The sequence below is a fragment of the Urocampus carinirostris genome, chromosome 14, assembly GCF_059441175.1.
Source record: "Urocampus carinirostris isolate Australia breed hairy pipefish chromosome 14, RoL_Ucar_1.0, whole genome shotgun sequence".
NCBI lineage: Eukaryota > Metazoa > Chordata > Actinopteri > Syngnathiformes > Syngnathidae > Urocampus > Urocampus carinirostris.
In genome coordinates, this window is record NC_142362.1 from 34,983,155 (window position 1) to 34,997,930 (window position 14,776).

Genomic DNA, 14,776 nt, shown 5'->3' on the forward strand with positions numbered 1-14,776 from the left:
AGCCAATTTTTCAATTTCATTATAAGAACAAATCGTGTGTGGATCATTCATATCGCAGATCCACAAATAAATCTGCGATTTACATTATGTGACTTTTAATCTTTCGTGTGCATTTACCAACACAGAGTATTTTAAAATCCTAAGTAAATGGCCAATATATTTGTTTTTGATGTCTCCCCTTATCCCCAATCCTTGCACTAATACACATTTCATAGTACCCTGTTTAGGTGTAGCGTGCAAGTGTCCTCTTGGGCGCCACCCATAGGAGGTGATGACGCTTCGTAGGACCGTACAAACTAATGCGAGCTGCAGTTTATCACGAGGGAAAAATAAAATGTGTTGGCAAAGCCACCAGAAAGCACTGTTTGCATTATTTTTAGGCAGACTTGATAGAAAACATGTCAACAATTTCAAAATTAACAAGCACTTCAACAATTTAAGCACTTTTCAATCCTTGAAAATACAACATAAAAATTCAAGCATTTTCAAGGTTTTCAAGCACATGTACAAACCCTGATATAAAAAGGAAAAAAATATATTAATACATATGGAGGAATGTTAGTTACTCTGCTGATCACTGGAAGAAACCAGATATACTGAACAATTGCATGCATATTTTTTTTTTGCGAAAAGGGCAATTTCCTGAGGCACACTAGACAAGGTCTCATGGCACACTGGTTGAAAAACATTTTACTGGAGCGTCTTATCTCTCCAGACAAACATCAGGAAGGCAGTCTGAGCATTTTCTGCATCGGTGGCCCCACAGACATGTAGGCCTTGCCAATTGTCCACTCAAGCGACAACACGTCTGTGGTGTCACCCAACTGTAAACTTGCAGTATCCAGGCAGTATTTAGGTCATGTGACTCAACACGTCCAACCAAACAGATTACCACAAATGCCCGCAAAACATGAGTCTGAATTGTTCCTTTTTTTTTTAAAGAAAAATTCTCAACAGAGTATCTAAGGAGGTATATCAATTCTGCTGAATTTGGTCTGTTGAGATGCATGCTGACCTGGCGCCGGCTGACGAGACCAGCGAAGAGGACTTGAGAAGATCCCACGAGTCTTGCATTTCAGGACGACTGCTGACGGTCAGGGAAGAATTACTGCCCATACGGCCGCTGCGAGACTTCAATCTGAGAACAGGCGAAACACTTTGCCATTACTTATAGTGCCCTGCCAAAACAAAAACAAAAAAACCCCAGAGCATAATGCTGCCACCTCTATGTTGGACTGTAGGGATGGTGTTTTCAGGGTGAAGGGCTGTCTTACTCCGACGCCAAATATAACGCTTTGCATTCAGCCCAAAAATTCAATGTTGGCCTCATCTGTTGAGAACACCTTGTTCTGCACGTTTTGTTTGTCTCCAATGTGGCTTATTGCTAACGCCAAACAGGCCTTTTAATATAATTTTTTTAGAAAGAGCTTTCTTCTCACCAGATTTACGACTAATAGTTGTCTTGTGGACAGATTGTCCCACCTTAGCTGTGTATGCCTGCAGGTCATCCAATGTGATCAAGAGGGATGACCGCTAGTATTTTTTTTGGCTCGTTGCATTGAAAATAAATTCATCAATTTAATCTGACTTTGAGGTGCACAGAAACAGTGATCACCAGCGATTGCTCCGTGGATAGTTATCAGGTCGTAAGAGAAATCAATGGCTAGGCTGCAGGTCCAGCCTGCTGCTACAGCTACGTAAAATCTCTCACAAGCCACCCCTGCTGAGCCTGTATCCCACCAACGTCAGATCCCTTACCCATAAGATCGATGACCTGGAGTTACAACTCGTGGGAAAACGCTACATTTGTGACAATTGTATTTTAACAGAGACCTGGGTCAACCAAGGATCCCCAAAGTTAGAGTGAAGCTAGCCGGACGCTCTCTACATCGCTTTCTTACAGTGAAAGGGGAATCTGTCTGATTTTGTTGTACTGTACTATTGTATATAAGACATAAAGACTAGTCATCCAATTTCAATCTTGTGTTCTGTGTTTTTATTTGTAGATCTATGGTTGTTATTTTGTTACAGTTCTCTTTGTCCTTAGCTTGTAGCTTATTTATTTATTCAGCCCTTCCATCTGTTTGATTTTGACACTCCTGTTGAAGAGTGTTTTTAAGATTATTCTACTAAAAAACCTTTAAAAATAAGGAAAATACTCAAATACCAATATTTAACTTTTTTTTATAATAAAAAATATTTTACATTTTCAGATTTTTTTTTTCATTTTAAGTATATTTTTCCTACGATAAATAAATCATGAGATTTAATTTTACTACGGTACTTCTTCTGTATTTTACCATATACAGTACAGAAAAAAAAACAATGAAAGAAAGAATAAAGTAAGACATTCTTTAAATATAAGGTAAAGCGATACAAATCATATTAACAGGTAACTTTTACTCATACCTGAAGTAATACAGTTCAATTTGCCATGTCAATAAAACTTGCTCAAGACCTTTAGAGTTAGAAATTTGGAAATTCAGGCTGGTGTTTTTGTTTGTGCAGTACGCATTGATTTTTAGGGGAAGTTCCTATTCCAGGTTTCATTTACCTTTTTCATGGGCAAATTCATTTTAAAAACTTTGAAAGCCAATTTTCCAATTTCTCCAGTACTATTAAAAGAAGAAATCCTCTGTGAATCATGAGCTTTGCACAGCCACAAATATACATATTTAATCTTGTGTGTTCATTTATCAAGACATAGGATTTTTAGATCTCAAATAAATCACAAATATATTTGTGAGTCTTAACAATAAACCTGTTAATATTTCTAGACACATCTCTCCCAATACAGGTGTGGTGTGAAATGACAGTGATATGTAGCCATTTTCAGTTGCAGGAAGTTCTTAACATTGAAATTTAATACACAACCTTAATATTTTGCGTGGTTCATGATAAATGTCCATAATTAATACGTTATCTTTGCACTAATAAGCATTTAATAGTACCCAATTTAGGTGTAGCATGCACCTATTGTATTGGGCACATCCTATAGGGGGCGATGACGCTTCATAGGACAATGCTATACAAACTGTTGTCAGCGCCGATAATCATGAGAATAGAAGAAATGCAGTTGCAAAGCTAAGCCACTAGAGAGCAGTGTCTGTCATTTTCAAGCAGATTGTTTAGGAAAATGGGAACAATTTAAAGGACTTACAAGCACTTTGCCCAAAATCCAAGCACTTTTCAATCCTTGAATAAAACAATAACATTCAAACATTTTAGAGGATTTCAAGCACCCATACAACCCTGCTACTCATAGTGAAAGCAGAATGAAGGAAACTACATTGCCAAAGGTGCAAAAGAAGATACCATACGGCTGTTCTTACCTGGAGGAGGCATCCTGCAGATTACAGTTTTTCTCTCCCATCATTGCTACATGTTCTTCCAAACCAGCCTACAAAAAAGGATAAGAGTATACTTGATTGCAAACGATACAAAATTGAGGCTAATTTTGCACACTTTTAATAACTTCAAAATAAAAACATGCAAAATCTTAACAACATATATTACGGCAATATCGTAATGAGTTATACAGGAACATTTATCAAGGTAAAAATAATGTAATCCAGTTCAGTCCAGTCCAAGACAATACAATGCCTAGCGAAAGCAATGGCCCCCACAACCTTTTGTCTTTTTGACACATTTCTGGCTTCAAACGTAAAGGTAAAAAAGTCTCAAAATATTTTTTAAGTGCCAACAACACGTGAGACACAATCATGAAGTGGAACCAAATTATTTCAACATATTATATTGATAACAAAAATACTGAAAATAAGGCGTTGCAAAAATATTGGTCCCCTTTCCTCTCAGCTCAGCCAACTGACTCCAGAAGTTTCGTGATGACTTCAGAATGATCAAATGTGGACTTCAATGACTAACAATGACAGAGTGCATTAAGTATTGGTATAAATGCACTCTATGTGATGGGCTCAGAGCTCTGTGAAAACAGACTGTTAATAACAGATAGCATTAAGAAGACTAAATAACAGAAAAGGCAGGCCGAGGATAAAGTAATGAAAAAGTTCAAAGAAGTAATGAACTACAAAAAGATTTCAAAATAGTTACACATCTCCTCGAGCACTGTGTGAGCAATAATATCAAAACGGAGAGAGCATAGGACCCCTGCAAACCTACTAAGACTTGGTCGTACCTCTGAACTTTCACCCAAAAAAGAAGATAACTAATCAGAGAAGCAACCAAGAGGAAAATTATCACATTGGATGGCCTACAGGCATACAAAGCTGAGGTGGGACATTCTTTGCACAGGAAAACTATTAGTATTCCTCTGCATACATCTTCCCTTTATTAAAGAGTGCTAAAAAAGAAAGCCCTTTCTGTAAGAATACCGTAAAAAAGCCTGCTTGGTGTTAGCAAAAAGCCACATGGGATACACAAATAACACAAGGAACAAGATGCTTTGGTCAGATGAGACCAAAATTGAACTTTTAGGGCTGAACAAAAAGCATTACATTTGGCGTAGGAGTAACACTGCAAATCACCCTGAAAACACCATCCCCACAGTCAAATATGGAGGAGGCAGCATCAGGCTTGACTGGATTTGTAGGTCGATATTTAGTCTTCACCAGTCCCTTTTTTTTTCCACAGGGATAGGAGGAATGTTAAAGTTGATGGAAAGATGGATACAGGGCGATTGTGGCAGAAAATTGGCTGGAGACTGCAAGAAACCTTAGAATGGGGCGCATCTACAAGTGGAATTCTCATCGAACCGCGAGTTGACGAACTGTTGTGCTTTGATTCTGACGGAGACATGGCTAAACTCATCTATCCCGAATGACGCGGTTAGCATTGTGGGGCTAACTGCTTTCCGCGCTGATAGAAGCGGCGAGCTCACCGGCAAAAGCAAGGGCGGCGGTCTATGCATTTACACAAACAATAAATGGTGCAGAAATGCGAAGATAATCTCGAATCACTGCTCACGAGACATTGAACTTTTGACGGTGATCTGCAGACCGTTTTACTTACCGAGGGAGTTCAGCGCGACCATCATTACGGCCGTGTACGTGCCCCCCAGCGCTAATACGAAGGAGGCAATGGACATTCTCTACCGAACTGTGAGTGAACTGCAGCATGCTTATACTGAGTGCATTTTTATTGCGGCGGGGGACTTTAACCAGGCCAATATGAAAACAGTTCTCCCGCATTTCCATCAGCATGTAAACTTTGCTACAAGAGGTAGGAACACATTAGACCTGGCCTACACAAACATCAAAGGTGCATATAAAGCAGCCCCCCGCCCCCACCTAGGCTCATCAGATCACCTTTCTGTTATGCTAATTCCTGCATACAAGCCCCTGCTAACAAGAGAAAGACCAACAGTGAAACAGGTGAGGGTGTGGTCTGAGGGGGCTATGGAGGCACTACAGGACTGCTTTGAGTGCACTGATTGGGACATGTTTAAATCGGCTGCCACTTACAACAACAAAATAAATATAGATGAGTACGCCATTTCTGTGTCAGCCTACATCAGTAAATGCGCAGAAGACGTCAGCAATAACAAAACTATATGCACCCGTGCCAATCAGAAGCCCTGGATGACTGCTGAAATACGCAATCAACTAAAAGTACGTAACCTTGCCTTTAGATCTGGTGACAAGGAGGCGCTGTTATCAGCGAGGGCTAACCTGAACCGTGCCATCAGACTAGCAAAGCGAACGTACAGTCAAAAGATTCAGGAACGTTTCCTCAGCACAACCAACACCAGGGATATGTGGAAAGGCATCCAGGCCATCACCAGTTACAAGCCAAACACCACCCCAGTGCAGAACACTAGCATGGACTTTCTGAATGACCTCAACAATTTCTTTGGTAGGTTCGAGGCACAAAACAGCACCCCTGCAGTGAAAGCGGCTCCAAATCAGGACGAAAGAGCACTCCACCTGGACTCATCCGACGTGAGGAAGACCCTGAGAAGGGTCAACACAAGGAAGGCTCCAGGCCCGGACAACATTCCGGGGCGGGTACTTAGGGAGTGCGCCGATCAGCTGGCTTGTGTACTAACAGACATTTTCAACACCTCGCTAGACCAAGCCAAAGTACCATCATGCTTCAAATTTGCCAACATCATCCCAGTGCCAAAGAAAACCCAGATCTTATCACTCAACGATTACCGGCCCGTTGCACTGACTCCTATCATAATGAAGTGCTTCGAGAGACTGGTTAAAGAGCACATCACCTCCAGTCTCCCCTCTTCATTCGACCCCTTTCAGTTTGCCTACAGGACAAACCGCTCCACCAGGGATGCCATCTCCTCTGCGCTTCACCTGAGCCTGACACACCTAGAGGAGAAGAACACCCATGTGCGGATGCTGTTCCTGGACTTCAGTTCAGCATTCAACACCATCATCCCACAACATCTGGTAGACAAAATGGGGCTTCTGGGTTTCAACACCCCCCTGCGGAACTGGCTGCTGGACTTCCTCTGTGACAGACCCCAATCTGTGCGGATAGGTCAGAACAGTTCAGATGTCATCTACCTCAGCACGGGCTCCCCCCAAGGCTGCGTCCTAAGCCCCTTGCTGTTCACCTTGATGACACACGACTGCGTCCCTAGGTCCGCCACAAACCACATCGTGAAGTATGCTGACGACACAACGGTGGTGGGCCTCATCAGGGATGACAACGACCTGGCCTACAGAGAGGAAGTGGAGCAGTTGGTGGGCTGGTGCAAGGACAACAGCCTGGTCCTGAATGTTGACAAGACTAAAGAGATCATTGTCGACTTTAGGAAAAACCAGCCCAACCATGCCCCACTTTGCATCAACAACAAGGCTGTGGAGGTTGTCAGCAGTATCAAGTTCCTAGGGGTGCACATCACAAACAAACTCACCTGGTCCGTGAACACTGCATCTCTGGTTAAGAGGGCACAGCAGCGCCTGTACTTCCTGCGGAGGATGAGGAGAGCCCACCTGCCCCCACCATCCCTCATCACATTCTACAGGGGCACCATAGAGAGTATCCTGACCAGCTGTATCTCTGTGTGGTGTGGAGGCTGCAGCGCTACCGACTGGGGTAGTGTGAGGAGGGTAACGAGGACAGCGGAGAAAATAATCGGGACTACACTTCCCTCCATTCAGGACATTGGCCAGAAGCGCTGCTTATCCCATGCTAAGAACATTACCGGGGACCCCTCTCACCCCCATCATGGACTATTCACTCTGCTAGCCTCTGGGAAGAGGTACTGCAGTGTGCGGTGCAGGACCACCAGGCTCCGCAATAGTCTAGTCCCCCTGGCCATTAGACTGTTAAATGGTCAATCTAACATATAGTTAACTTAAATCTAAACGGCTGCTAATTTGACTTTTGCACTAGTGGCAGTTTTTTTTTATAGCTTGCCACTCCTTGCACATTTGATCTCTGCACTATTGTTACTTACAGTGTTATTACTTACAGTGTTATTGTTTACAATATAATGGTACTGTGTACCTGACTTGTTAACCTGACTGCCCATCTTGCACATCTGGTTAGCGTCTCTTCTTGCACTATCGGCACTATGGTAAATAACACAATACAGCTTTATTTATATCTGTACACTGAAGGACACTGAGGGAAACTGTGGGAGTCAGATCCATCGACATTTCGTTCTGTATACACGTGTACTAGAATGACAATAAAGTAGATCTGAATCTGAATCTGAATCTGAAGGTTCACCTTCCAAAAAGACTACAGACCCAAACATAAAGAAAAATCCAAAATATATTTTTTTATTAAAACTACCTGTATAATACACACACACATATATATATATATATATATATATATATATATATATATATATATATATATATATATAAATATATATATTGTTACAGTTACAGTGGCTGAGTGGTTAGCGCGTCTACGGCACAGTTAGATGTGTAATGGAATCAAATCCAGCTACCATCCTTCCTGTGCGGAGTTTGCATGTTCTTCCTGTGGGTGTGGGTCCTTCCGGGCACTCTGGTTTGCTCCCACATTCCAATAACTCGCATTTCAGGTTAATTGGCCAGTTCAAATTGTAGATTGTGGATGAGTGAGTGAATTGTCTGACTGTGCCTTGCGACTGGCTGGCAACCAGTTTAGGGTGTCTCCTGCCTAGTGCCCGAAGACCACTGGGGTGGGCTCCATTACCCCCCGCGACCCTACTGAAGATAAGCAGTGCAGATAAAGGATGGAATGGAGATTTTATGTATATGTATATAAAATGTTGGGAAGGCCAAGCCAAAGTCCAGACCGCAATCATAGAGTATTTGTGGAAATATCTGAAAAACGCCCATTTTTTATCCTTTTATCTGTTAGCACAATATAAGATGTTGAATACATTTGGTTTCTTTTCACAATTGTCTCTAAGATGTTGTTTATTTTTGGAAAATATTTCCAGCTTTTTTCTCTTGAAGCCTGAAAAATGGCAATATATAAAAAGTTTTTGGGGGGTAATAGATTTGCAAGGGACTGTACATGTCCAAATTAATCTGGGTAAGGCTCAAGAGGCTCAAAGCCTCTAGAGAATAACAACATTGAGTCTGGATTTGTAGGTCAATATTTAGTCTTTACCTTGAGTGTTGCGGCCTCTGCTTGAGCTTTCAAAATATTGCTCTTCAGCAGTGGTGTGACAATAGGACTACTTCCTGCGCTGTTCAGGCAACATTTTTCTCTCAGCTTCACTATGTCCTCCTTGGTTGGAGACGAGGGGAAAAAAGAGACAGTTTCACTGATTTCATTTTTTACCTTTAAGACCAAAACAATTTCAAGAGTCAGCAGCAACCTGATTATTCATGACCATATTGATATTGACGTTCTTGGCCAGACGTGGACTGCTCTCCAATTCTAGCTGCTTGAGACGCACTGTTGTTTCTTTAGGAATGAAAAGTGGGGTTTAGCAGTATTTTCGGCTGGTAAATTCTAGTTAACTCATTCAATGCCACACGTTTCTCTCAAATGGGAAGAGCTGGTGCCTGACGATTTGTCAAAATTTTGTTCTTCAAATACATTAGCAAAGGACATATCAAAAGAAAGCTTGAAACATCATCTTTTATTTGTTTTTACCGTTTAGCAATGTTTGGGAAACAACATTTGAACATAGCTTGAACAAGTTTCTTAAAAGTAATAGTTCCCAAGAAAACTTTTGACAAAAAAAAAAAAAGCATTTAGTGAAGGATGCATTTCAAGCAGAATTTTCACTTAGATGCTTTTTTTTGCAGTTGTGATACCCAGAAAATCTAAACAATGCTAAACATAAACATAAAGGCCAGGTGCTTGCAAAATAACATTTTATTGCACCCTTACGGATTGCATCACGGCGTGGTATGCAGGATGCCCTGCAGCAGACAAGAAAGCCCTATAGACTACAAACACGGCCCAGAAGATTTTAAAGAAAACACCTGTAGGTTTTCTCGTCAAAGTTAAAATCTGTTTAGGTAATACTAGCACTGAATTGTGGGAAATTTGAACACACACACACACACACACACAAAAAAAGATTTTGTGGACGCCCGTTTTTTTCTCCCAATAAATCTGCCTGGAAAATCAATGTAGCAGGGTGGTGGGACTGGATAATACAACAGGATTACAACTCAAAAGCGTCCCAAGCTCCACTTCAAATTAGACAACAATACTACAAAAAAATTAGCATTCCAAACAAGTTTTCCAAAGGAGAAGTCCAGGCGAACCAAAAGTGTGATGTTCAGGTGACTCATTGAAATCAATGGTCTCATAGGGAAAAATGCTGTTTTTCTGGAATGCTTCAACATACAAAAAATAATGAAAAGTAAGACTTTGGTCTGTTATCCACCATCCAAATTTGAAAAATGTAGTTATCGTGAGATAAAGCGAATTACTTTTACTGGACCTTTTGTTGACATAATATGTTTATTGATGATGAAGTATAAAATTGTGTCGGACATTTATGAGGCTGAAATGTTGTGTATTTTTGTGTATATTAGCTATCATTTGACCTAAATGCTTGCCAAGCCTGCAAATAAGATTTTATCTTTTAATGTTTGGTAACATTTGCGCCAGCAGAAACTCAGCGTTCTAACCATATATAACATGCTTTGAAGTCATTCTGTACATATTGTATTTCGCTCGACCATGGCGCCATTGGCCCACGGTAATGTCAAAGAAATGGTTTTCTCACCACACTGCTTCACTACGTTTAATCTCCATTTAAAACTGCCTATACACTTCAATCGCTGGATACAGAAGGCAACACTAAGAAGTTGGGCTTCCTTATTTTGGGAACAGAGACCTGATCAAAACCACGCCTGCCATTTAATGGTAACCAAGCATACTGAAATCATTTACAACCTACCGATTAGCTGCATATATATATATATATATATATATATATATATATATATATATACATACACCGTATTTTATACTATAAGGCGCACCTAAAAGCCTTTATTTTTTTCAAAAGCTGACCATGCACCTTATAATACAGTGCGCCTTATTTATGGATCAATATTAAGTCGCATAACTTGCAGCCGCCGAATAGATTTTCCCCCGAACGCCAAGTAGTCCGCGGTGTATGCTGGGATTTATTTACCGGCGTTTCATTGGCTAACCAATGTGTCAATCATCATTTGAATCGATCACTATTGGCTAAAGTTATTCGGAGGTCAAGGGCCGGATCCTTTTTATTTCCCAACAGCGGCCGTGCAGCCATGAAAGGCGCTAACCTGCTTATTGGGGGTATTAGGGGTTCAGTGTCTTACCCAAGGACACTTCGACATGTAACACGGAGGAGCCGGGAATCGAACCTGCGATCTCTTGATCCCAAGACGAGCTCTCTACCTCCTGAGCCACTGCCGCCCCATATGTATAAATTTTTTTTTTTTTTAAACGGAACAAAAACAATGTATTTTTATGTTTTGGGACTCAGGGACAATGCTTCTGAAAACGTATTTATCTATGACATTGAATGAGTTTAGGTCCTTCATAATAACAGTTACTGACCAGTAAGACTGACGGATTGTTCACCATTGGCCGCAAGAGGGGAGTAAGCTGCAATCGAACTCGAATCCTCAGCAGCCTTTGCAACAGGAGGTGCAGGAGTCCGGAGTACATCATCAATGCAGCTCTCAATCTGATCGCTGGCCAGAGGAACGCTACAGATCAAGTGTGTGAAGACATAAAGAAGAAATAAAATTAGACCTGCAATAATATTTTAATTGATAACGGCACAAAGCAAAATGGGATGGAGCATTTATAGAACTTACCGGTGACATGAATTTATATCTGCAAATGTAAAATTAAATCTTATGTTGATGAAATTTTGTACCAAATAAAATAATATACTGTTCTCGTAAAAAGAGTTCAGGGGTAACATATTTAATTCCTTCTGAATCTACTTGTATTAAAAAACATAAACATCTTTGGTTATAGTTGTAAGCATATACTTTTAACGAGGCAAAAATATCGTAATGTTCTTTTCAAATCTCCGTTAATAGTTACATGCATAAACTGAACAGCACAATCACTTCAATCACATTTAGAATGTTGGGAATAAATTACTCATTAGATTTTGTACTGGGAGTCTGATAAGACAGTACCCGTTCACAGTTTATCATTAGGGCGGAATAATTAAATACAACCAGATCTAAAAAATAACAAAAACATGTATACAATTATTTCACACAATATTATGACAAAATAATTGAAAGAGTTTGGGTCAAGGCAAAAGGTGCAACAGAGAAAGGCTTCAAAAATGTCAACCAGTTGATATCTCCAAAGTACAAAATTTAACAAGGAACAAATAAAAATGAGCTCTTTATACTTGTAGGTCACTTCCAGAAAAGAACGTATTTTGTTTCATAAAATAAAATAACCCATTTACATCAATCCAAAAAATAAACTGTTAAAATATTAAACAGGGAATCGCAGTGTAGGACAATCTTTAAGGGTGACATTAGGTGGTCTAAAAATAAAAGAAAATCCTGTTCAGTTTGCAGATAATTTTTCTCATTTTAGAATCACATAATAAAAATAAACATTTTCCATAACTGAGAAAAAAAAATTACATTCAGAAAATAGTAATATTGAGGTGGTAGGTGGGTCCGGTGAAGAAACAAAAATACTCATTTTACTGGATCAAGACTTTTAGGTGAGTTTTCTCAGTGTACTGTAACTGACCTTGTGTGATTATTACATTCCTAAAACAGATGCTGATACAAGATCAGTACAGAGATTACAGAAAAATGAGACAAGAAAAGCATAAATACATTTTTTTTCTCAACTTTCAAGAAAAAATAAATCGAAAATCTCGTACAAGTCGACGCCAGAGAGGCTTCAAGTGGTTTAGCGCCAGCAACAGGTCTCACACAAATAGTAATTAATCCATCCATTAACTCCACCCTGTAGTTATTTAAGTTAATATTATTTGGACAAAGGTCAAAAAAATAACAACAAAAAAATCATTATATTTGAAAATGCATTTAAGTCATTTGATTTCACAAACTCAGAGAAAAATGTTTTGAAGGGGGCACACACACAACACCAACACATTTCAAATTGAAGTTAAAAAGGTTGTTAGAAAAGTCATGTGTAAGTCATGACAACTTATTGCATACTAAGATAAGGAATTTTAAGAACGGCCCCAAGAAACTGTGCGAATGTTTTAGACCAGACAGATTCTGATTACGAACCTGAAAATGAATATTTAAAAAGGAAAAAATATATAACTTAGGGTCAATTAGTTGAGGGTCAACAGTGAATGCCATCAATGCCCTGCAAATGCAAGTCGACAACTGCCATTTCACACGGCAGAAAGACTGGTAACGTTTTTTTTTTTCACATGTTGAGCAGGGCCAAACTTTGATACAGCGGAGAATATATGAGAATTGGACTTAAAGACAAAACCACTGCCGTGAAGCACTTGGATTTAGTTTAAAATGTGTGTCGAAGAAAAAAAAAGACTATGCGCTAACGTTAAAACACCAATCTTAAATCCCCAAAAGTTAAGTCCTTTGACTGTATTTTAGTCTCTGGCTATTTTAAAGCAGTTTTAGGGGGGTTGCTCGTATGTGATGTAGGTTCATATGCCACAACTCTGTACTTGAAATCGTTTGTTATCAAGTCATTTTGTTTTTGGGGGAGAAAAAGGTCAATATATTCTACTATATCTGCTTTAAACTGCACAATCATTTTATTGGATAAATTTGACAAGTATAAATGTTTACTTGGTTGGGTCACAGCTTGTCCTTAGGGTAAAATAGTGGGTCCTGGAGTCAAACCAGTTGAGAACCAGTGCGTTAGTGTAGTGTGTTTTCATGGGCAATTCAAAATTGGAAAGAGTATTTTTGGAACAGAGCCTTCAAAATGAACACACACAAATGTTAACATGGGAAAAAGGTAGCCAATGAACCTCTAATTGAGGCACGGCCGACTGAGGTATGAAATATAATGGGCACTTTAGGCAGTCTACCATAAACAAACAAACACATCAAAATATGAAAAATTTCTATTTTTGAATTAAAAGGCAAATATGCCTCCAAGACCATGCGCCACAATCTCTGTCTTTCACATTTGATTATGCTGAAATCACTGCTGCAGCGTAAACGCGCTGTCCAAATCAAGCCAAGGTGATATGCTGGTTGTGTTGCTCCGTTCTGCAGCGCTCCTTGTTCAGAGCTTAGATGAGATATGAGCGAGGAGATGCAGGGTAGAGGACACCTGAGGAGATTGAGGTGGTAGGTGGGTGATAACGGATACAAGGGGGGGGGGACACGGGAAGGGAATCATGAGAGGCCAGGTAAAGCTCGCGTAGATGGATTTAACCAAGGGAGAGGAAGCAGTCAGACAATAATGACAGCAGGATCTAAGAAAAGGAAATCATTTGTCATGTGCATCAGCGTCACAAATAACTCATTCAAAGACGGCAGCAGCCAGTTAATATGAAGCAAGGATTCCAAGAACGGAAAATAGTCTCTGAATACAGATTGCACATCATAGTCAGCCATGGACTTTATTTTAGTCATTCAACAGATGCGAAAGAAAAAAACGCCCATGAAGCAAAAAGAGTTACCCACAGTTAATGCCTGCTCACATTACATGCCAATCACCCCAAAATAAAAAAAGCAGAATCACAAGAGAAAATTTACCTTTAAGACATTTTATAAAAAGTAGACATCATTAAAAGCCCCAACGTGACGCAGTTATTGATTGGTTGCAATGAGAGTCGCAGCAGAAAACGAGATGAGCTCAACATTGCGTCATGCCTACCTGACATCCAATCAGGCCTTTTCTCAGTACATGTTAATACTGGAAGAAAGAACGCAACAGATGTTTGCTTGAATTTGGGAATACCAGCTTCGGACATCATAAAAAAAACAAAAAAAAAAACCCAAACAAACCGTGAAATCTGAACAAAACCAAGCAAAGACAATTTCAGTCCATGATCCAAATATACATATATATATATATATATATATATATGTATATATATATATATATATATATATATTACATGTGTCAAAACCATGGCCTGCCACATCATTTTATGTGATTGAGGTTGATTTATTTCCGGATCGTGCTAGCATTGAGAATTGGCCTCATCTCGAGCAAATTTTTCTGATACGAAATAGCCGAAAACCAATTAATTCATTCCAAGTAACCCTGAATGGCTTAAAACACATCTCCAGATCACTAAAAACACATTGAAATATCAATTGACCACAAAAATACAGTAATAAGAAAACTAAGGTGAAAATAAAATTACTTTAAATCCCAGTCATCTCGTAGGTTGGACTTTATCAACATTTTTGCCGAGCAG

At 39.6% G+C, this 14,776-nt stretch overlaps 1 protein-coding gene across 2 annotated transcripts in view; it reads right to left on the reverse strand.

Annotated features, from left to right (window-relative positions):
- epb41l5 (erythrocyte membrane protein band 4.1 like 5) overlaps positions 1–14,776 on the reverse strand; it is a 51,423-nt gene that overhangs the window by 11,189 nt on the left and 25,458 nt on the right. The window contains exons 17-21 of one of the 2 annotated variants that reach the window (XM_088352637.1): positions 10,963–11,114; positions 8,768–8,856; positions 8,557–8,676; positions 3,333–3,400; positions 1,016–1,138 (exon numbers count right to left, since the gene is read on the reverse strand). In XM_088352637.1, coding sequence (XP_088208763.1) covers positions 1,016–1,138; positions 3,333–3,400; positions 8,557–8,676; positions 8,768–8,856; positions 10,963–11,114 — 552 coding nt within the window. Of the gene's footprint in view, positions 1–1,015; positions 1,157–3,332; positions 3,401–8,556; positions 8,677–8,767; positions 8,857–10,962; positions 11,115–14,776 lie in introns of both variants that reach the window. The other variant, XM_088352636.1, reaches the window with a different exon arrangement.